Source organism: Pongo abelii, chromosome 11 (assembly GCF_028885655.2).
Source record: "Pongo abelii isolate AG06213 chromosome 11, NHGRI_mPonAbe1-v2.0_pri, whole genome shotgun sequence".
In the NCBI taxonomy this organism is placed as follows: Eukaryota; Metazoa; Chordata; class Mammalia; order Primates; family Hominidae; genus Pongo; species Pongo abelii.
The window spans coordinates 42,839,491-42,864,638 of record NC_071996.2 but is presented as its reverse complement, the minus strand read 5'-3'; the positions used below and the strand labels follow the sequence as shown (position 1 = coordinate 42,864,638).

The following is a 25,148-nucleotide window of genomic DNA, read 5'->3' as shown; positions in this document are numbered from 1 at the left end:
TTGAGTAAGGAAATAGAGACCCAAAGAACCCATGGCAAGCCTTCTGCCCAGTTTTGCCTATGGGCTGCTGGGAATGTGTCATCTTTTTCAGGGAACATATTTTTACTCACAGTTTCATCACAGCATTATAGAAATTTTAAAGCAGTTCTAGGCAGTAGAAACCATTATCTTTGTCCAGAGAATCTTTCCACATATGCAGAATGAAATAGAACACAGAAGTAATTATCTCTGCACATTTTCTCACAGCCAAAATAAATGAAAAGGCAATATCCTTGTCTTAACTATTTGGAACTTTTATGTGCAGCTGATTAGGAAGAATGATTGATTCTAATATCACAAATTTTATTCTCTTTGTTGTAGTCAGTAACAATCTCATAAAGTTTTATTGCATAAAATTATAACAACTGGTGGAGCTTTTTCTTGCCCTCTATATTCTACAACATGATTGTGGTAAGGTCAGCTATAACTTAAATTCATATACTATATTTAGAAACTGTACTTTAATGACATACATTTTGGGAATGAAAATTAATCAAGTACCTTTCCAATATGTTATCAAATTCAATTTGAACAGTGTCTTTACTTCAGTAAAATTGTGTGAGAAACAAAACACAATTTCCTAAATTAATCATCTCAAACCAAAGGGTGCAAGTCTTTAGCTACAGAAATGAAAGAAGCAAATAGGATTCTGATGAAACAAATTTTCATCTCTGAAACTACTGGGATGACTAGTTTTTAGACATTATTTTGACCATGCCCCTGGCTGTTTTAATGTTTCTTGCATATGATTCTGCAAAGAGACCATTGCACTGGGATTAAGGGTAAACCTGTAGAAAAACGACCAGCTTGGCTAGATAGATTGGAATTTAGAGCTTCCATTTTTCTGCATTTGCAGCTCTAATTTATTACAGTTGACTTACTAAATTTGGAATTGGATTTTTGTTATCTAAATTGATTATTGTAAAGAAGGAATAGGATAATTCTGCCATGACTGGGGATTGTGGGTAAATCTTTGCTCAAGTTAGAGACATGTTTCTCTCTACTTTTTCCCTGTAAAGCTCTCTAATTTAGCCACCTGAATTGCCAAGCCATCACAGAATCCTAACTTATTTACATTATTGCTCTGGAGAGAAAAGCAGTTGAACAGAAGGGATATTGTAAACTACTATTGGAATGAATTTATTAAGCCCTCTACAAACTTGCCTGGAACACATTCAATTTATATTTTAGAACTTTGACTTACTTTGCATAGGCAACTTCCTACATATATATGGTTATATGCACTTAGTTAAGGAGTTCTCCAGTTTTTAGGATGTAAATGGATATTTAATGAATCTGTGACTGAATATCAGTTACCCTTCTTTAGCACTTATAGTCATTATTCATGATTTATAGTGTTGTCAGTAGGAAAGATACTTGCATTTATTCATCTTGGCTTAGGAAGGAATTTGCACTGAGCTATATTATTGCTTTGTGTCTCTTGTTTATGACCTATGGCACGAGATTTTGTGGGGTTAGGTTATTACAGGTTGTCTTTGTAATCTGGACCTCAAGAAAATGAGATTGCTTATTTTAAGCCACATAAAAGCATAAAATTTAAACCTATGATTTTAACACTATTATTACTAAAATTTAGCCCTGCTGTGAGAAGGGAAAATAAGCAATATTTGCCAGAACCTCCTCTTATTTGCTGCTATACATAGGACACCTTTAGTCTTGAATGCCCTTGGAAAAAAATATCTGAGGAGTAGTCATTAGCCTTGGCTTGACTCTTACAAAGAACTATTTAAATCTAAGTCAGTTTTATTATTATCATCAGATTCTGAATTTTGAGAGTAGATGTTGAAATTAAACTCAGACCTGAGATTTACTTTCCTCTTTCTCCCTCCTCCACGCAACCAAAGTTAAACAAATAAAAAAAAACCCTGCCTCTCTGAAGATGCTTGTCTCTACCCATAGGACTACAACTACTCATACATTTCCCTCTAAAACAATTTGAGGCATAGCATCAACTTTACGGTGAATATTGATGTAAGCAAGCTCTCCATAGATACAAAAAACATGGCAGAGATCCCTTAAGGCTTTGCCAAATGTCCATAACATTATTTTCTAATCAATAGAATGTATATATTAATAAGTTACTCAGTCCTTAAGGTAGTAAATATATAATCTTTAACAATAAGTCAGAATTAAACTAATTCCTAGGCAATCATTTGAATAATTCTGCAGCTAAAAGATTCCTAGACCCTGGATGTACAGTCCTCAAATCGAATCAAATGTGAGAACTGCCAAACCAAAAAGCTGTAGCATCCAGAAACCCATCAGTTGAATTTGTGTTCTGTTTTGCTACCTCCTAAAAAAATGCATAACCATGAGGCTGAAGGGAGGCATTTCCTCACATTTCCACCATGTGGAATAAAAACATGTTGATTACCCAGTTCCTCCTTGGTCAAATCCTCACCCAAGGTTGTAACTTTTAAATTCTAATATCACACTGTATTGCCAAGGGGCGATCTGAAGCAGGAAGAAAGGCAGCTCTTTTATATTGTTGTTGGGACAAGAGCTTTGGGGGAAAGTAAAATTTCTATACCTTCTCTTCTGACTCATCAGATGGCTGTCCAGGGCTCATCTTAATCAGATGATCTACCTTTTCAGTTTAGATATATGCTTTTTTCAGGCTCTTCCACAGAACAGACTATAATGACATAAAGTTTATATTTCATATTAACCTAAAGTGGAAATTCTAAACTTTATCTCCTTAAAAGAAGTTATTTTTATTTTCACGTTACTGGCTATTTATTTAAAATCATTGTAAATATTTTGAAATTGTGCGGCCTATGTGGAAAATATTTTCAAATTAATATGGTATTTTTTAAACATACGATGTGAGGAAAATGTGAATATATGATACCTTTAATGAGAACTGGTAGCAAATACTTTATTATAATAAATAGAACTATTTAGTTTCAAAGGAAGACAGTGATTCCTGTAAACTGCTAAAACATTTTATAATTATTTCTATGAACTATCATTGACAACATAGTCTTTTTTATTTTCAGGGATTAAACAATGTTATTGCTATAGACTTTGATTACAGAGAAGAATTCATCTATTGGATTGATTCTAGCCGACCCAATGGCAGTCGCATAAATAGAATGTGTTTAAATGGAAGTGACATTAAGGTAACTAGATATTACAATGATGGGATTGTTGAATATTACTTAAGTATGATTGAATTGTATAGAAAATGTTATTTTATGACCATGATATTACTCATAGAATGCATTAGGGTGGTTTCAGTTTCACATTTGTATAGTGTGATTAAAATTTTAAATATGAAATATGAGACCTTTTATTCTGATGTTTCATTATAACACTATTACTTGCAATAACATAAACATCAAATTGAGTAAATAAAATATGGAACCTTATTCACAACCCTAGGAAATGGGATGGGTGCTTTCAGCTGGAAGGATGAATGCCTGCGATTCAATTCTGTTGATTTAAATAAAAGAGAAAGTTGAGTCTAAAACTTTGTAATTGAAAAAGTTAAACATTAGAGCGTGGACTGACATTATGATACTGTTAAAATGGAACAAATACAGATGTAAATAATTGAATGCATTTGTGTAAAATCATGAATGTCCTGACTGGAGAGGATCACATTTCTGTCACAGTTCTGTCATGTGTATGACCCATGTCATATTCTAGATATGAGCAACTTGGTACCATCTTATGTTATTCTGAGTTTTAAAATCAAATTACTAATACTATACATATGCATTAAAGCATATTATAAAGAAGTTTTAAATTCAAGTGAATGAAACCCATCAATTACTTTAACTTTTTTGTAGCCATCTATAATATCATACATAATTTCATTTTTGGTGAAAGCAATCCATTTCAAAAATATTAATGAGATCTTAAAGTGTGCATGTACAATGATGAAACAAATAGTAAGCTGGATTCAAGTGATTTAAAGTAGCTGTATTTAATAATGGTTTATATAATAAAAAATCAGTATATAATGGTGATAGACAGATTAATTTGAGCCAACCCAATGGTTAGATAGAACAAATAAACGGATGAGATTTTTGTTTTTTAATTTATTTTCCAATTAGTTTAAAAACTGTGAAGGTTATATTACTCAAACTTGATCATATATTTTATTACAATACATTAAAAAATTTTAATTACTTTTATATTTTTTGAAGATACTTTACTATTTTTGAAAGCGTATTCTCTACTGCCTTGCCACTACTATTCCATTACTACTTTAAATCATGTATTTACATAAGGTTATGTGAAGATAAAATACATCTTTATTCCCTTAAATTTATTAATTCACAGATTTTCATTTAAATAGCCATGTCAATTTTCCAAATTTGAAATGTGGTGGGTAAAAGAAAAACAGATGTCTTGCATTTAAGTATAGGAGATTGATATCATTTATTGTTACAAAGGCGCATATTGCCACTTTCATTTGTATCTTTATTATTGATGGCATTAGGAAAAAAGATAAATTTAAAATTTTATTGGCATTTTATTGTCTTTATGTAACTATTGGCTTCTATATAGCTTCAAGTTTTGTTTATTTGACCTATTTCTAAAAGTACTGGGAATTCAGAATGCCAACGACATAGATCAAAAATTGTTGGTCATTTTACATATATTATATTTATACATGCAAAGACTATATTTCATATTGTATTTGGTATATTCATGGATTAAAATTGATAACAGCAGCTGAATGTGTACATTGTTACCTCCCTTAAGCTAGGTTCAAAATAATGCCTATTTCTCGTTGGTGTTTTCTTCTCTCCTTGTAGTTAACTAAATAGGTCAAGAGCAGTAGAGAGAGTGAGGAATGCTACTGTTATCTCTTCCAAACTGGTTAAAGAAAAATAATATCTCTAAGTTTGTGTGTGTGTGTGTGTGTGTGTGTATGTGCGTGACAATTTTGTCCCAAATTTTAAGAGGATGAATAGATAAACTTTAACAAAAATGAGAACAACAAATGTGCAGCTCTCCAACAACTTTTTAAAAATCATTTTATTTAAAACTATGTGTAAGTTCTAGGGACCTAATTACACATTAGGTAATTTCTCACAAACAAGTAAGTAATTGTATTGCGGTCAATTATTCTCTTCTTATCTAAGTTCCATTCTTTACATTTAAATGGAATTCTATATCTCTGTAAAAATCAAGAAGCAATTGCTCACTTCTTATTCTAGGGATTTACGCTGTTAACCTTTTAAATTCTTGTTTTGTAGGTAGTTCATAACACAGCGGTCCCCAATGCACTTGCTGTCGATTGGATTGGAAAAAACCTCTATTGGTCTGACACAGAAAAAAGAATCATTGAAGTATCCAAACTCAATGGCTTGTACCCTACTATACTTGTTAGCAAAAGGCTGAAGTTTCCCAGAGACTTGTCTTTAGATCCTCGAGCTGGGTTTGTAAAAACTGCTAAAAATCTTAAAGATTAAGACTGGATTACATTCATAGTAGTAAATCTAGTTCTATAGATCATTAACATGGAAATCCAATGTAACGTGTAAGTGTGTAGAAATTCTCACTTAGAGATAGAAAATAAAACAGTAATGTGATTATCACAATGAAAGGAATAAAATTAACATGATTGAATTTTACAGAAACTATTTTTTTAAAGTTTTAAACAGCTATTTTCCAACTAGTTGATAAATCCATGGTAGAAATGAATAAAACATACAGATTTCACTGATTTAATGCCTTTAAATCTTGAAGGAAAGGCAGGCTACGAAGAAATTCTTAGATGATGTTGTGCAGTGGTTGGGGTAGTCACGAATATGGACAATGTAATCCCTGCACCACTTTATACCAGGAGACATAAGCAGTATCCATGGATAATAAATGACAGGGTGCATTATCATGTGCCTTCAAGATGAAAAGCTGAATGGGACTATTGGGAAGAGTTTGTGGTGGATCTGTTTCATTTGCATTTCATTGCAAGAATGGAGAGAAGTCACAGTAAGGACCGAGGACAGCAGGCTGGAGATTTCAGATGAGGGATGAATACATCTGAAGGTGTCAAAGCTGTCTGGTGTATGTTTGCTAAAGTTCTATGGATTATGACCATTATAATTCACTTTCAATTATGTTGTTTTGGTCAGTAGAGTGTACATAACTTTTCAACTTTTTGCACTGTAATTTAGAGTGATTACATGCTCCAAAATGATCTTTGGAGAAGTTCAACCTACTCAACATACTTGGTAAAACAACAAATTTAAAGAAAGGTTGATGTTTTGAAATAGGACACATTCACAGTAGCAAGTGTTAGGATAACTTTGGTACTCCAAATTTTCTGCAATTTAAATTAATTAATTTTATTCACATATTTCACCAAACCACAGCTTTTATCATACCATATGCAACAATTAGATTTTGCTTCTCGTCAATGTATCTCTGTTAATTTTTTTGGTCCCTCATGTTTATAATTGGCAAAGTAATCATGTCATAGTATATTTTATAACTAACTTAATTATATACACTAATTTAGGTAAAAATAGTACCTAATAGGAGAAGCTTTGTACTGTGCATGTATTTTTGTTTTCAAGGTAATGTGCTCATTTTAACTTTTCACTATAAAATTATGTAATCATTTTATCTTTTTGAATATTTTATTTACCATAGCAACAGAAGGTTCAAAGAGTGTCAATTTTATTTTATTTTAAACAGAATCACTAGAAAGTCTCTTTATATGTATGTTTTAAGAAATAATGGCCAGATGTACTAAATTTGGCAATCATCTATTCATTCTTAATTATGTGAATATTTCAATTTCTTGGATATTTTATAAGAAAGTTTATTTTTGATTTTTGATAGCTGGGTGTGGTGGCTCATGCCTGCAATTCCAGCACTTTGGGCAGCCGAGGCGGATGGATCACTTGAGGTCAGGAGTTCAAGACCAGCCTGGCCAACATGCCGAAACCCCGTCTCTACTAAAAATACAAAAATTAGCCAGGCATGGTGGCGCACACCTGTAATCCCAGCTACTTTGGAGACTGAGGCATGAGAATTGCTTGAGCCCAGGAGGCAGAGGTTGCAGTGAGCAGAGATCATGCCACTGCATTCCAGCCTGGGTGACAGGCCGAGACTGTGTCTCAAAAAAAAAATATATATATATGTGTGTGTGTGTGTGTATATATATGTGCGTGTGTGTGTGTGTGTGTGTATATATATATATATATATATTTGAGTCTCCGAACAATTGTTTTTTTTTCTTCAAAATCAATATGGCTGGCTTAGCTTCTCATTTCATGCTATTCAAGATGCTTCACTTTCTAATGAAAGAAACATTACTGGTTTGATAATAGCAGTCTGTGGTCTTTTCTATTTATGAAGCAAAAACTGTGTCCTATTCTAGTGAATGCAGCTGAATCTATTAATAGCTTTAGGTTTTATTTCTCCCAGGTTACAGTTATTACCTCATAAACTGAAAGCAGCCTTAAGTTATCATCAACATAAACCCATCCATTAAAAGTGTCAATTAAAATAGCACAGTACAAAATTATTATAGATGTTATAAAAGAAAGACTCCATTGATTTCATTTTTGGATAATATTTGGCTTATGATACAGATACGTCATATTATAACCAAAGAAAAAGGTAGAAGTTGGATCTCTTTATGAAACAATTAAAAACAACTATTTTAATGGATAAAATTTAATGACACCTTTTTGTTCATGCTGTTTTCCTAGTTCCCCTGAGTGAGAAAATCAGGCAACTTTGATTTTAGCATTGATAAGATGAGCTCTAGGGTGAAAATGCCATAACTGTATAAAATATTATGCAATCTTGCTTCAAAAAATGAAAGCTTAAATTTAGGATTAATAGAAATGCAATTGAACCTTCTTATATCAGGTTGCCATTGCGACTTGCATATGTTTTGATTATATCAAAACTAGTGACTCCTGTTTCCTTGAGAAGTATGATTTCTGTCCTGATATTTAGTGAGGAAAAGGTAAGAATTTGTTTAAGGGAGAATGAAGATCATTAGTCTGTCCTATGTATTAAAGCAATGATACTTTTAGAAGATGTCTTGGGGGTCCTTTCTGCATTTTAATAATAGTATGTCAACTATTACAATATCACTTTAGATATGGTATTTAGTAGGAACATAAAGAAGATACAAGTAGACAGAATATCTTCTTAGCTGTTATATTTAAATCCAATTGAAATCCTAATTTTTCTTATAATTCTATCTTAAGCTTCCTGTTATTTTGTGTAGTGTGGGAATGAGTATTCTAATTTATTATTGATTTAGGGTAATTGAAATAATTTACATTCAATATTGATAAAAATTACCCATATGCAGGATATGTATAAGCATTTTAAAACAGAATAGAGAATGTAAATATGTTAAAACTCTGCTGCACATTTTATCTTTTTCTATAATTAAGGTGTCACTTTAGTTAATCATAAGACCATTATAATAAACATTAAAGTGAATGTATGATATGCCTAATTAACAGAAAACATTACATACACTCATTCGTTTATTCAACTCATATTTCTGGAATATTTAGTATATATCTGGCACTGTTGGTAGCAGTGAGAATAAAAATAAAAGGCACGGTCCCTTGTCTTCAAGTATGTTACAGTCTAAAATAAAAGGCATGGTCCCCTGTCTTCAAGTATGTTTCAGTCTAGTATGTAGGTAGCTGATTAAATAATCACAATACCATACAATAACTTTTAAGGTAGAGAAAATGGGAAGTGCTTCTGTCTCGACTGGGATCACAGAAAGCTTCCTGAACAAGAATCGTAGAGTAAGAAGTAGCTGAGTGACGTGGTGTTCTACAGAGCAAGAGATATTTTTGGCAAAAAGAACAGTCTCTCTAGGAAAGAACAGACACACAGAAGAGTGTGGCACATCCAACAAATTACAAGGAACTTATACAGTTGGAAGAAATTAAGCATATGTAATTATGGATCCAGTTTACTTACAAAGTAAAGGAAAGCTAGGAATAAGTCAGAACATAACACAAAATGACAACAAATAACAAACATTACAAGGCTTCTGTCTTTGGCAAACAGGTAGAGGAGTTGTCCCCAGAATATGGGAACACAGAAAAAGAGGAAAATACAAGAAAGGGAAACGATCAGTTTGTAGATCTATTGGGATTGGGAGTTCCCAAATAATAATAATAATAATAATAATAATAAAGATGGCTACCATTTCTATAGCATTTTTTGAATTAGAAAACTTTATCAGTTTATCACTTCAGATGCATGTACTATTTATCCAGAGTCTCTGAGAAACATAGAATTATTTGTATTACTTTCCTTATAGTTTAGATAGGCACATTTAACCACGAAACTGGCTAAGTGACTTTCTCAGAATCGTTTAGGTGATAAAATATTACACGGGGGATTTAATTCGGTTTTCAGGCTTTGGTCCCAGATTTTTCCTATTACATCATGTCAGAGTTTCCAGGAACAAAATAATTGTGGATCATAAACATGTTGTGCAAAAAACATCTGAAAAAGGGATAAAGGAAAAAAAGAACCCCAAATCCTGTAGTTTCTTCCATTGTAACAATTATTATCCTTTTTAAAAGATTTAAAATTAGGACAGGTAAGGGCTGGGCACAGTGGCTTATGCCTGTAATCCCTGTACTTTGGGAGGCCTAGGTGAGCAGAACACATGAAATCAGGAGTTAGAGACCAGCTGGCCAACATAGTGAAACCCCCTCTCTACTAAGAATACAAAAATTAGCCGGGCCTGGTGACACAGGCCTGTAATCCTAGCTACCCGGGAGGCTGAGGCAGAAGAATATCTTGAACCCAGGAGGTGGATGTTGCAGTGAGCCCAGATGGTGCCACTGCACTCCAGCCTGCATGACAGAGTGAGACTTTTTCTCTCAAAATAAGGTAAAATTAGTACAGGTGATAAAAGTTTTTTGGAAATGAAAAAAGCTTCCTAGATAGTTACCAGCATGCCTTATTTTAAAAGACATACTTTCATTTATTTTCTTTTACTAAAATTCTGACAATAGTCTGTTAGAGGCCAGGCATGGTGGTTCACGCCTGTAATCCCAGGACTTTGGGAGGTCAAGGTGGGCAGATCACCTGAGGTTAGGAGTTTGGGACCAGCCTGGCCAACATGGTGAAACCCCATCTCTACTAAAAATACAAAAGTTAGTTAGCCAGGCTTGGTGGCACAGGCATGTAATCCCAGCTACTCAGGAGGCTGAGGCAGAAGAATTGCTTGAACCAGGGAGGTGGAGGTTGCAGTGAGCTGAGAGCATGCCACTTTACTCCAGCCTGGGCAACAGAGTGAGACTCTGTCTCAAAAAAAAAAAAAAAAAAAAAAAGGCCTGTTAGGAAATCCACAAGGAAATAGTAGGCCCTGTTTTGAATTTGAAATATATGTTAATGAAAATATGTGAAAGACACTCAGTATTCATATCCATTATTGCCAGTATGGATAATGACAATGCAAATAAATTTAGAAAGACACATTTTACCCTCTGTAACTTGATATTTTAGAATGTCCTTCACCGTTTTCTATGGTTGGAATAACTACCAAATTTTCGAAGACGAGCAGAAATATTACTTCCTCTCTAAAACATTTTCTAATTGTGCCTAACTGGTCACCACATATTGAACGTTTAACATTATATGACTGTTTTTAGCTGAAATGTCTTTCTCTCCATCTAGAAAGTAATTTCCTTTAGCACAAAGGTCATGTCTTAAATCATTTTTTGTGCCTAACACGGAGACTGTTAAATTCACTGTTGAAGAAGACTGATGAATGAGTAACTAGATGTACACAGAGAATGAGGTTATAGCTACAGAGACCTTGTGCCTGCACCTATGCACAAACCAATACATTGGTATGTTAATAACCAGCATGTTTCAAAGAGAAGAGTCATAAGGGAACTTTTGTTGTGATGGAATGAAAGGCAGACCAAGATGAAAATTCAGTTTCTGATTTCTGTAGAGGAACACAGAAATATTTCATTAAACTGTATATTCACATAAGAAAAACTTTTTTAAACCAATTTTTAAAATCTATCCAAACAGCTCATTTCAGTATTCTCATATTCAGGCAAAAACACACAGGGAAATAATATAAATGATTAATTTTATAATTCAAAGTCAGAGATAATTGCAGGTGGAAGGAAAAAAACTTCTTCAAATTTAATACTTGAATTCAGGAAAAAAAAAATAGTAAAAGCTGAGAAAGACTTCTATTTAATCAATTTTATAGAAATACAATGTATAATATTCAACTATAAAAGACATTCTGAAAATCACAGGGGCCTATTGTTATGGTTACAAGCAGACATTCTTTTATGTGCTTATACTTCATTATATCTCACAGAATAGGTACTACTTGGGGCTGAAATTTTACATATGAGATTGGGGTAAACATTGCATATTATCTGGGTGCAATTTAGATCTCTTCTTTCAACATTTTCACTGCAGTTGTCATTTTTAGCTTTAATTATAATACATTTTTACATAGGTAATTTTTAAGTGTTTCATTTCATAAGTTAAAATTACCATTATGTTTAACACAATCTTATTGACAATTTTGAAAAAAAAAAAGTATAGCAATGGGGCATAAGTATGGAAAGGAAATGATATCTAGCCATCAGAAGTTAGCTACCACTTATCGAGAGACAAAATAAATCCTGTGTTTATGAAGGCTCATGCTTACCTGAGTACAGGTGAACAACATTTTCCTTCAGTGTAGTAGAGTATTATCCATAATATTCTTCTGCTTGATGAATACTTAAATAGTCAAATCATGTAATAACTTACATAAAATCAAGGCAAATCATGTCCAAAGATACATACAATCCAGATGCAATAGGTAGTCTAGTAGGAGAGTATCACTAAACTAAAAATATATTAATATGCATATTTCCTATTTAAGTCAGATAAAATAATAATAGCTAATATTTGCTGAACACTTGCTACATACTTATCAATGTTCTACATTTGTTTCATATATTCTCTCATTTAATACTCACAGTGACCCTGTGAGAAGAAACTGTAATTGCTTCTTTTAGACATGAGGCATCCAAGCTCAGGAAGGCTAATTAAAGCTCCTAAGTTCACATAACTAGTAATGAGAGGACCTGGGATCTGAGCCCATGTAATCTGTTTTTAGAGTTTCTTTGCTTCAGATGCTATATAGTGCTTGTTAGAAGAGAAGTCAGTGTACAAATCTAGAAATCTGAGTCCTTGTTCCAAGTTTCCCCATCATAATGCACAAAGCAGATAACCTTTTATATTCTCAGTTATCACTTTATCAGGGAAAGCTTTAAGCTATATGATCTCCAGTACCCTCAATAACCAGAATTAAAATTCTAAATTGGGGCGGTGGCTCACGCTTGTAATCCCAGCACTTTGGGAGGCCCAGGCGGGTGGATCACAAGGTCAGGAGATCGAGACCGTCCTGGCTAACACGGTGAAACCCCGTCTCTACTAAAAATACAAAAAATTAGCTGAGCGTGGTGGCAGCCGCCTGTAGTCCCAGCTACTTGGGAGGCTGAGGCAGGAGAATGGCATGAACCCAGGAGGCGGAGGTTGCAGTGAGCCGAGATCAGGCCACTGTACTCCAGCCTGGGCAACAGAGCGAGACTCTGTCTCAAAACCAAAAAAAAAAAAAAAATTCTAAATTAAGTTATACTTTGTCCTAAAATCTGAAAGAAATAAAACATCATTTTTCTCAAGAAATTTATAAGGTGGTTGTGAAGATAAGTTTTTTTTTTCCAAAGAACTATTTGTAAGCACAACAGTTTTTCATGCCTTCCTCCATCTAGGTAAAATTATTATTCACTCTTTTGTACTTCCATAGTAAAAAAGTTTTCTTAGCTGAAAAGTGAAAATGTGAGACTGTAATGAAAAACTGACTTGAGCTAAATTTCACACAATTCATAAGTGGGCAGTAATTTGGAGAGGTATATTTGGGCCCAGTAAGAAAGGGTTTTCATTCAGGGGAGAGAATTTCAGTTCTGGAACTCTTACCAAACTTATTGAGTGTGATGTAACAGATGTTGGACTTCATGAAATAATATGTTTTTTCTCTTCTTGGTGTCTTGGTTCATGATGATGGTAAGACTACCAGATGAAAAATTTCAAAATACAAATGAAAATTTAAAATTGCAATTATATGGAAGTTAGACCACTTGAAATTTGTAGTTTACTTAAGAAACATTATTATTGACATCCAATAATTTTCTGTGCTTTTATTGACAGCATTGATCACAGGTACTGATCAAATTTAATGGAGAAAAACCCTTTTTCACTTTTGAGGTATTTAAATTGCAAGTACAATTACATGTAGAGTAGCTAAATAGAACTATGAAGGCACTCTCTCATTAAACCAGTTTGGATGTGTTATTTTTAATGTTATAGAAATCACTGAATTATTACTTTTAATTTATATTTTCTTATATGCAATTCTTAAAAAACATAACATGGTATATAGAAGCACAAATAAATTTAATCATATCTAACGTGAGGGAAACTGGAATAAATATATTACATTTCAGATAAATCAAAAATTAATATGTTAGTATTCCCAAGATTCAAGGTCAGTAAGGCAAAGAGAAGTGTTCTGATTTATTTCAACAAGGTAAACTATCTTTTTATTTTTACTTCTTTCTGATTCAGTTTCTTCTTTTGCATCTCTTCTGTCATGATCCCTAGTAGAGGCAACAAGGTACTTCTCCATAAATTTATTAGAAAGTACTGAATTGTATGTTTTCTTAGAAGATGTATTTCACTGACGTGTTCACTTTTCAAAAGAAAACTATACCAAAAATAATTCAAGATTTTAAAAAGCATAGCATCATTTTTTGAGGGGCTTAGGATCTAGTATTACTTGATAATTTGAGATTTTCAAAGTATGTTTAAAGTTAATATGTATATACAAAAACACGGGGTAGGAATTCCAGTATTGCCCTATGTGAACTTGACTTAGTGTTACCAGACCCAAGTTTATTTTACATTTTGACCTTCAGAGCTCTTTGAATCTCTGTTCATAACATTCCACCTTTTGTTTAGGTTTTGTCAGAAATATATTTCTTCTTTTTTAGGCACCATACTTCATTAGTACTTCAATAATAGTTTGACTATCAAATAACTTTTGTATTATCTTTATAAGCCATACCTTTATGCAAATCAAGAAAATGATTGTCAAAACACTATATTGTGTGTGTTCTTTACAATGATTTTTTAGGTTAGCTTTGTATTTGATAAGTGGTTTTTGTCCTGAAAACTCTTTCCTTTTTAGTAGGTGGTTAAAATATCTGAACATAATTATGTCTGTCAGAATTTGTGAGAAAAAATTTCTTTAAAGAATGTTTTAGATTTAAATTGAATCTACTGGTTTTACAATCATAAAATATTTTCAAACCAAATTATTTTGATGCAAATCTTGTAAATCTGAAGAACTAATTGCTAAGTATTATATCTGGCAAAAAGAAAGAATGAAATAGAGAACAATCTACTTGTGTTAATAGACTTCAGTTTCAGAGTGGGAATGTGAAAATAACATTAAAGATCCTATAACTCAAATCTTTATATAGACAAGGAAACATCTAAAACATAAAGTAATTTTTCTTACTTTGAGGAAAAAAACAAATGGCTTAATCAAACAGAGAAAAACGTCTAAGTAATCTGCCGCTTATACGTTATTTGCATTTTATTGGGTGTAATATTTATGCTGAACTCAACCTAATTATATAGTATCAATATTACTTAATTCACTTACTGTTTTTTCCGCCACTTTCTGAACTGTCCTATCTAGAACATAATGTAAATCACTGCTGTCCAGTAGAACTTTCTGTGATAATGGAAGTGCTCCATATTTATGCTGTTAGATATGATGGCCACTAGACACACATGGTTACTGAGCACTTGAAATGTGACTCGTGTGACCAAGGAGCAATACAGTTCATTTCATTTAATTTTATTTTGCTTAGTTTAAATTTAAACAGTTATAATTGGTTAGTGGATACCATATTTAACAATGTATATTAAGGAAATAAAATGTGCGTCTCCATAATTCCTTTTGAATTTTTCGTAGATAACACACCAAAAGAAAAAGTATATATAGTGATAATTGTATTCCTTCAACATTGATAGGTATCTTTTGAAAGTTTACATATATTAGTTTCGAACATCTATAATTGGTTAACACTTATATAATATTGTTATATATGAGTTTGTGTTCTAAAATAAACATATGTTTAAAGTTATAAGAATATTTCAAATCATACTAGATGTGTAATAAAACACTATAAGAAATTTTGCATCAAAGGATGTTTCTTAAAAGCTGCAATTCAGAAAAATGGGAAGAATTAATGTGGGAACAGTTGAGCAAAAAAGTAATATATTGTTTGTTGTTTTGCTCCCAGAGAATCTGTAAACAAAATCGTTATTGATTTTCTTTCCTAGATATTTGTATTGGATTGACTGCTGCGAGTATCCTCATATTGGCCGTGTTGGAATGGATGGAACCAATCAGAGTGTTGTCATAGAAACCAAGATTTCTAGACCTATGGCACTAACAATAGATTATGTTAATCGTAGACTCTACTGGGCCGATGAAAATCACATTGAATTTAGCAACATGGATGGATCTCATAGACACAAAGGTTGGTCCAGTAGCACAAATATTCTAGTGTTTTACCAAGTCATAAAATATTTATTTAAAAATATATATTTATTTTATATGCTTTCTCTCATAAAACATTTAATTTAAGGTTACATTATTATACTTCTTTATAAAAATATTGGTAAGTTAGAATTAGATATATTTATTCAAAAATTATATGTTATGCATAAGATATTTTACACCATCAATGTTTTCTTGAAATGTATTTTTCTAAATAGATTTTCTAGTAAATGAGCAGTAGTTTTATAAATCAATATTCACATACATCCCAACTGAATTGAAATAGAAGGTTATTTGCTTGTAAATATGAGACTATTACTGCAATCTGCTAGGATTTCAATTTTCTTAAAAAACTGAGTAAAAGTATAGTTTTATAAGTTATCAGTTAAGCTATGTGCATGACTAAAGTTATTGTTACCTAATCACAGCAGCAACAATAATTAACATACAAAATAGCAACAGACAAAGACATAACAGAGAAGATGTCACGTATAGTTAAACATGACATGGATATAGCAGAAGCCACAAATGACTCAAATTACATCAAAAAGTTTTAGGTAACAGGTAGCTTTTTAAGAATTAGATTTTTTCCTGAACAAATAGATGAATTTTTATTGATCTTCCCTAACCTAGTGTCACCTTTGCTATCAGGGGTTTACATCTGCAAACATCACTTAAAATAAGAGTTTCAAAGCGAGGTCCCAAATAAAGTCTACATGTTAATTCAGTTTAGCTTATCAAGTAACTTCCTTCTCTGGCATTAAGCTTAAGACAAAAAAACCCCTGGAGGAGGGAAGGACGAGAAATGGTAAGGAAGAGAGGATTATTCTTAATTATCAAGTAATACTCTACCAGTGTGTTCCAGTGTGGAATAAAGCAATGAGTTTAAAAAGAAAAAAGGTAAAAGGCACCAAAGTTACACCACTTAATAATTTTACCTATATTCCTGTCAGTTGATGTTTAAACAAATACATCTTTTCATCCTTCTAACTAGTAATGTTGACAGGAAGTTTTTAGAGGCACTTTCTTAAGGGTAAGAACATTGTAATACAAAGAGTGTAGCTGGATGAGTCACTTACTTAGGTGTTGACATTCCAGTTATAGAGATAAAAAACTCATCAGGATGCAATTTAAGTGAAAAATAAAGAACACTTTAGGATTTTAATTACAGCAAAAGGAATGTTGACAGATTGAAATTACACCTAGCATTTAAAAGTTGTATCTCCCCCAAAGAATCAATAATGAAATGTTCTGCCTCATTCTTGGGTTGCATAGTTGAAAGTTTTATTGTGACAATCAATATTTTTCCTATGTAACCATAAACCTTTTCATTTTTAGCCTCCATATAAAGTGCTAGGTGGTTGTATATGTATTACTTTGTGTTAAAATTTCATTCTACAACAAAATTTATATATATATTGTTATTAGGTAGATGACTAAAAACACTGCAGCATTAAATATTTGTCTTTCATTTGAGTCTTTGAAGCCTGAATAGCTAAAATTGTGAAAAAATATTAGATCTATTAGAAACTATTGACTTCATCTTCTACTTATTATTAAAAAATCATGTCACTTATGTAGTGACTAATGCTTTGATAACCTTAATACAAAATTAAGTGCATGTTAAAGTGACAGTCATAATACTGGTGGTGACTTTGGATAGAGAGACATGTGTAACAGGTAGAAATGGTACTAAATGTATTAAATAGTAAAATATTTGGCTGAAAGATAGTCTAGTAAGATGTTATTAAAAATTTCAAACTTGATTTTGAAAATGCATCAAGACTTAAATGGGAAGAAAAGTAGAGCTGCAGCCTTCAGAATATTTTCTCCTGAAGGTTTTCTCAGAAAGACTAGTGAAAAATTCATTAAGTGCCTTATCAGGCATCTGCCAATATCTGAGCGCAGGCCAATAATTATCTGGTAGTTACTAATGAGGTACTAATTGGAGCCAGCCTGAATTATGCCAACTCTACCATCAACGAAAGAAAGAGCCATTAATTTGCCATGTTTATAAAGTGGAAATGGATTCTTCTACTTGCATTTGCCCCATAAAGACGAAGGATGCTATGGTTTCCTAGTTGTTTATTTGCAGGTGGAAAATGAGACATTTATGTCAATAACTTTTGTGTTACTTTATCACTAGCCACTTTTTTTTAAACCAGACCAATATTATTTTTCTCATTTATTATATTTCTTAAAACTGAAATCTGAGCTAACCAGAACGATGAGACATGCCAGTCATGACAAAGTAATTTGAGAATAAAAAAAATGTATGAGACTTTTCAGAACAACAGCCCTTTCTCATAAGCCAAATTTTAGAAAAGTTAGCCCTTGGACTTTATGGTTTAAAAAGTTGGGTATTTTTTCCCCAAAAATATTCCAGTTTACACCACAGAGTAATTTTATAAATGAAGCATTATTTTATTATTATTTGTCTAGACCAAGAATATCTGAGGTTTCTAAAAATTCTGTGACTTAAACAAAAGTTCAGATTGTCTCCAAGGTGCATGTGCCTTACAATTTGTTTGAGAGCTTCCATTCCTCTTTCTTTGCTGCCTGATCTACCCTAATTCACCCTCCTACCAAATCCACACACCATATTAAAAACCTGAACAAAAAATTCCAAAATACATCAGTCAATTTGCTAGCTTAGGAAAATTTAGATGCAATCTTAGTCACATGAACCTCTCCCTAATCTTTATCTCTCTGTATCACTCTACTGTTATTCACTATAGTAACATATGATGTAATATTAATAATATAATGATACAGTAAAAGACATGCTACTGAATACGTTAGATAGTATATTTTAAATTACATCTTCATTAGTTTATTTTATTAATTGCTCTGATTTCTTCCTTTTAACTATGCCCATCATTCATTTATTCATTCATTCATTCAATATTTACTGACCTGTCTTTCTGTGCCATGCACTATGCTAGGCCCCTGGTGTTGTAAAGATGAATGAGTCTCTACCTTCAGAGAATAACTCAATTGGCAAAACAAATATGCAGGTAAAGACATAAATTAGATTGTGGGTAAGAAGTATGTGCAAAATATTCCAAAAATGCAGGCAGGAGTACTGAAGACTGCTAAAGTGGGAAGATCTTTGAGCAGTTTGAGAGATTTAGTAAAAGCTCCCCATAGAGGGAAAGTGTAAGAAGGATTCTTCACACAGAGGGAACAGCATGTGCAAAGATGTAATAGAGTCTTGAAATAGCATGGGGTTTACTCAATTTGGCTATGACTGGAAGTCATATAAGAAGGAGATAATGACACTAGATGAACAAGGGCAAATTGGGGCCAGATTGTCACAAGCCTTGTATGCTAAGTAATTTGGAATTTATCCTTAGGTCACAGGGAGCTATTGATGGTGTTTAGTTGATGGAGTGCTGTTATTAGATTTGACAACAGCATGTGAAATGAAAGACCCTGGAAGGGCAACCAATTTAGAGACTGTTAAAATATTTTAGGAGAAAATGTTTGAAGTGATTGTAGCTGTGGGAATGGAGATACAGTGTTAGATTCAATAGTTATGTAGCGGATCAAACTGGAGATATATGTAAGCTTAGAAATACTGGTAGTGGCATTATAAAAATTAAGTAAATGATTTATATTATTATTGAATTAGCTAGGGGAAAATAATTCCAATATTTGATGACTTATTAGTTTTGCATATATTTGCACATTTTTAAAAAGAATGAATAGTGCCAAACTAAGCCTAATTTAAATATTCAGAATCTCTGTGTTACAATGCTCTATTTTGGCGGGAGATGCGTTAATTTTAACAGCAAAAGTGCTATTCTAAAGACGTGATTAAACATTCTATACTATGTCCTTCCCTAAAAGGCATTTCAGAAAATCTGATAATTTAACTAGAATAAAGTTCGCAAATAAGTGACACTCTTTCCTCCTACTCTCTCGAGACATGGAATAGGTCCAGTGAGAGACTTGGCGATTTGAGGGTGTTCTCCAGGTAGAAATATTCAGTTTTTAAATACATTGTTATACAAAACAGACTGATCCTAATATGTGAATAAAAATATTATTCTTGTAGATCCATATATTTGGGTTTGATTCTTTACAACTCTCAAACTGAAACCCTCCTAGGAGAATTTTAGGCTTTGATTTTAGATAAGAAGTAATACGCCTCTGCTGGAGTACTGATCTTTCAGTGAAAGGATCTCCTCAAACTGGAGAAAGCAAACCTTTAAGATCTTCAAAGAAGTCTGGGAACCTTAAGGATCTGGGTCAGGTTGGGATGGGATCTACTGCTAACTAGCTTATTCACCCTGAACAGTGTAGTTAAATTCCCTGGACCTCAGTTGCCTCATTTGTAGAAATAAGGGTGTTGAAAAATACGACACGAAAGGGAAGTCCAGAACTAAAATTTTAAGCCTCCAGTTACATGGATCAATCAACACTTTCAGAATCTATGCCAAATCTCTACGTTTTAATCTCAAATGAGTCTTCCTTAATTTAAGCCTAAGAGAGGGAGTTTGGAAATCTGTAATAATGAAATGCTTTCTCTTTCAATCTTGATGAAAATATCAAACTGCCAAAACAATCCCCAGTCCTGAGTGTTATCATAAAGATTATTAACATATTTTAAAGTTGAACACTTTGTAAACTAATCAAATTAATGATGGAGGAGAAAACCTATACTCTTGAGCATTACCTTGTACTATACATTTTACACATAGTATTTATTTTGTCTTTCAACAGACATTTTCTTAGCCTGCTAATGGGATTCCAACAACAGGGATCATCCTCTTATGAACTAAGTCTTTTATTAGAAGCCTACTGATTTCAAGGGACTGTGCTTGATGCAATATGTGCTCTTGTAATTATTCTACCAACCTATATATGTAATAAGTGCGATTAAAGCCATTTGCCAGCAACGGAATATGTTCAAAGAGATTAAGTAACCTGTCCAAAGTCACAGAGCTGGTAATCAGGAGAATCAAAATTTGAACTGAGATCTACCTAATTCCAGGGCCTGCTTTCTTTCCAGTTTTCACACAGCACCCTTGTTTTTGAACAGACAATTGAAGATTGAAACCTGCTTGTTAGAGCCTCTAATATTAATAGTTATAGCATAAGTGTACACTTACACAAATAAAGTTGAATCCATACCTGAAATCTTTCAGATTGATTTAAATATTGGACAGGTAAATTGCATAATATATGAGGAAAAAACAAAAAAACAAAGCCACTAGAATATAATTACTATAAAAGAAAGCATGTATCTCGGTAAATCCAAATATTTTTTGTGTCTTTGTCAAAATGAAAAGAGCAATGATGTTGCTTTAAAATGTATACCCTGTGTCTTAGTCTGTCTGGGATGCTTTAACAGAATACTATTGGCTGGATAATTTTTTGCATACATTTCTGGAGGCTGGGAAGTCCATGATCAATCAAAGTGCCAGTAGAATCAGTGTCTAGTAAAGGGCTCACTGTCTGCTTCATAGATGGTTCCTTGTTGCTGTGTCCTTCCACGGCAGAAGGGTCTAGTGAGCTCCTTTGAGTTTCTTTTATAAGGGCACCATTCGCTGTGTCCTCTCATGGTAGAAGGGTCTAGTGAGCTCCTTTGAGTTTCTTTTATAAGGGCACCATTCCCATTTACGAGGATAGAGTCCTCATGGCTTAATCACTTCCCAAAGGCCCACCTCTTAGTACTGTCACACTGGGTATTAGGTTCCAATATATGAATTTCGGAGGGACGTCAACATTCAGACCATAGCATTCTATCCCTGGGCCCCCAATATTCATGTCCTTCTTATGTGCAAAATACACTTATGTGATCTCGATAGCCCCCAAATTCTTAACTTGTTCCAACACTAACTCAAAAGTCTATAGTCGTCTCTATATCTTATCTAAATCAGATATGAGTGAAACTTAAGATATGATTTATTGTTCTGCTGTGAACCTATAAAATCAAACATGTTATCTGCTTCCAAAATACAATGGTGCACTGGGCATAGGATAAACATTTCCATTCCAAAAGGGAGAAAGAAGAAAGAGGTAATAGATCCTGACCAAACACCAAAACCAAAACGGAAAACATTAAATCTTAAGGCTCCAAGATAATCTTTTCTTCAGAGCATATCTGGTGAGAGCTCAGAAGAAGAGGAAAGCTGTAGAGAAAGCATTAATATTCTCGAATAAACTCCTCCAAATTTTGCCTTCTGGACACACTGGTGTGGCGATTGGGCCCCAAAAGTTCCAGGGGGGCCTGCCTCCATAATTTTTCTGGGTGTAGCCCATTTTCCACCTCTCATAGGTTGGAATCTCATGCCTGTGGCTCTCCCAGGCTGAAGTTGCAAGCTGGTGGCTCTAGCAGTCTGAAGTTTCCAGGTGACTCCACCCCCACAGCTCTGCTTGGCATTGCCCTATAAGGGACACTGCAGTGGCCCAACCCCATGGCTCCATTATGCATTGCCCTAATAATAGGAGCTCTCTACTGTGGCCCCACCCCTGTGGCAGTTATCTACCCCAACCCCAAGGCTCTCTGTGACATTTTTTGAAATTTAGATCAAGGTAGCCAGGCCCTTGCTGCATGTGCACTCTGCATCCTGGTGGAAATTGCAGTAGGTGAACCTCACCAAGACTTACTATATTTGACTTCCAAAGGGACAGCCTGAGTTGCATGAGGGCCTGCTTGCACCACAGCTGGGCTGGCTAAAGAGCACCACACGGAAAGATGGGGAGAAGAGCCTTGAAATTGTTCTGCTTCCGAGCCTCTGGCATTCTGAGCCTGTGATGGATGGGGTAGCCTTGAAGACCTCCAAAATGCTTTTGAGGTCATTCTTACATTGTCTTGATAAATAGCACCTGGCTTCCACCCATCTATAGTAATCTCTTGATCAAATGATCCCTTGGCCACACCCTTGATATTCTCTCTCTCAAATGCTTGTTCATTTCTTTACAAGATGGCCAGGCTGACGATTTTCCAAATCTTTTTCTGCTTTCATTTTGGTTATAAATTCCATTTGCAATTCCTTTCTCTTCTTGAATTTTACTATAAGCAGTGCAACAAAGCCAAGTACCTCCTTTAACACTTAGAGATTTCTTCTGGGAGATATACTATTTTATTGCTGTTAAGTTCTGCTTTCCACAAAACACTAGGATGCAAACACAATTCAACCAATTTCTGTGTCAGTTCACTCATGAGGGTAGAACTCTCATGACAATCACTTCTCAAAGCCTCCACCTCCACCTTTTAAGACTTCTTTTTTTTTTTTTTTTTTTTTTTTTTGAGATGGAGTCTCCCTCTGTCCCCCAGGCAGGAGTGCAGTGGCCGGATCTCGACTCACTGCAGCCTCTGCCTCCCGGGTTCAAGCAATTCTCCTGGCTCAGCCTCCCAAGTAGCTGGGATTAACGGGCACCTGCCACCAGGCCCAGCGAATTTTTTTTTTTTTTTTTTTTTAATTTTTACTAGAGATGGGGTTTCACCATGTTGGCCAGACTGGTTTTGAACTCCTGACCTCAAGTGCTCCACCCGCATTGGTCTCCCAAAGTGCTGGGATTACAGGCATGAGCCACTGCACCAGGCCTAATACTGTTATATGAGATATTAGGTGTCAACATATGAATTTTGGGGAGACACCAACATTAAGAACATAGCACCATGATTTAGTGGGATAGTTGCATATTAGAGTTTGCTATGTTAAAGAAACTACATTCCCTGCATATAAGAAAAAATTTGTTATAAATTTGAGATTTTTTATTGATTTTATGCATTGCAAAAAGTATAGCCTTCTCTCAATGGATTGTCTATTAACATAAGTTAAAAATATCTCCTGAGAAAAATAAGAAATAACATTGCATATATACCTTAGCTTAGAGATTTCATTTTCCATTTAATGAAAAGAAAGGTAAATATTAGAAAATTCTATTTTGAATGAAATTTATTTTTGACCACTTGTATCAAAGTAAATAAATTCAGATTTAGTTTTTTTCAATTTTGGTTGCTTGTGCCATTAAACTTCAGATATTTTAGGCAGGTAGGTAGTATTTTGGAAAAGAAAAGGCTGAAAATACTGTGTGAACAGTAATAACAAAAGGGCAAACTAAGAAAAAGTTATGTTTGACCTTGAGTTTTTAAGTTTATTTGTTCCAATAAATTGTTTTTTCAGGATACTCTTCAGTGTATCAAAAAATGATTTAACCTTGTGTTAAGTCAGTTGGTTATGTACATATTTTATCCAGCGTATTGGAAAAAATTATACTCTAACTGTTAATATTCTCTGAACAGTAGTAGTTGGGTATGATTCTGAACTATAGTTTACCACTGAACTCTTTTATATTTTGTGAGCAAAATTGTTTAAAATTTCTAGCAATTATGTTCACTACAGCTCGTCATTTAAAGGATAACTGTTTCTATACCCCTAGACCTGAAGAGCCTCATATTAAAGTGTCAATATTGTAGTCTAACTCTATTGTTTGTTTATTGCTCTGGGAATCCAGTTTGTGTTGTGAGGGGGCAGTTCTGTGTTTGGATTTAAAAATCTAAATCATAACCCATGCAGTGTTAGTCTAATTAATCTTGGAAAAAGGAATCTAGATGTCAGCATGTTACTGGTGAAATCGCATGAAATATGTTTTAAGAGTTTGTTCTGAAGACAAAAATAAAAACACTGAAAGAGACAAATAGAATATTTTGTGTTCACATATTCCGAAACCCAATAGCTCTTGCATTTGGATTTTTAGAAAATTTAGATATCCACTGTAGCCCACCAAAAAAAAAAAAAAAAGGAGGAAATTGAAATAATACTTCCCACCCCCCGACCTCCACTAATTTATAATATTCTAGAGTGTTTCTTTCTTGGTAAGATATTGCATTTTAGTACTTTTGAAAAAAAAATTCTATCATTCACAGTCCATTACAAACAGTAGATTTCACAGGCTATTTTATGCCAACGGTGTTGATGTGCTGCTGTTTACAATACAATAAAAGTTAATGGAAGAGAGCAAAATACAATTCAGTTACTATAGAAATGTTTCCAAACCAGTAAAATAAATTGAAATTAACTGCCATTTCTAAAATGTCTTAGAATTTCAGTGTCAATCATGTCTTTCAGTTTTGTCCCTTGAACCTTGAATACATTAAATTTGCATATATGTTTAGGGAGTTTTTTTCTTTTTCTTTTTTTGCAAATGTCATGTGTTCCACATGCTTGTAAAAATAGGGACATTTTAAGTATTACCCTCATTTGAGTTTTCAGTCATTTTCAACAACCTCATCTATTCCAAATACAAGGGGTGGAGTATGCGAAAAGAATAAGTAGATTAGGGATCAGTAGGTTTACTTCAGGTCCAGTTACTTCCTAATTCAGGCATGCTGCTTTGCTAGACTATTGTACAATGTTCTTATTCATAGTATAGGGCTTCTATTTATTCAGTGATTCTCTAACATTTCTTAACAGGAATCTGGCTGAGGTTGAATCTAGGACAGAGGAGG

General features: G+C 33.5%; 1 protein-coding gene across 1 annotated transcript in view; it reads left to right on the top strand.

Annotated features, from left to right (window-relative positions):
• Positions 1-25,148, top strand: part of LRP1B (LDL receptor related protein 1B) — a 1,899,171-nt gene that overhangs the window by 1,637,639 nt on the left and 236,384 nt on the right. The window contains exons 58-60 of the mRNA XM_024243817.3: positions 3,060-3,182; positions 5,274-5,455; positions 15,463-15,662. Coding sequence (XP_024099585.3) covers positions 3,060-3,182; positions 5,274-5,455; positions 15,463-15,662 — 505 coding nt within the window. The remainder of the gene's footprint in view (positions 1-3,059; positions 3,183-5,273; positions 5,456-15,462; positions 15,663-25,148) is intronic.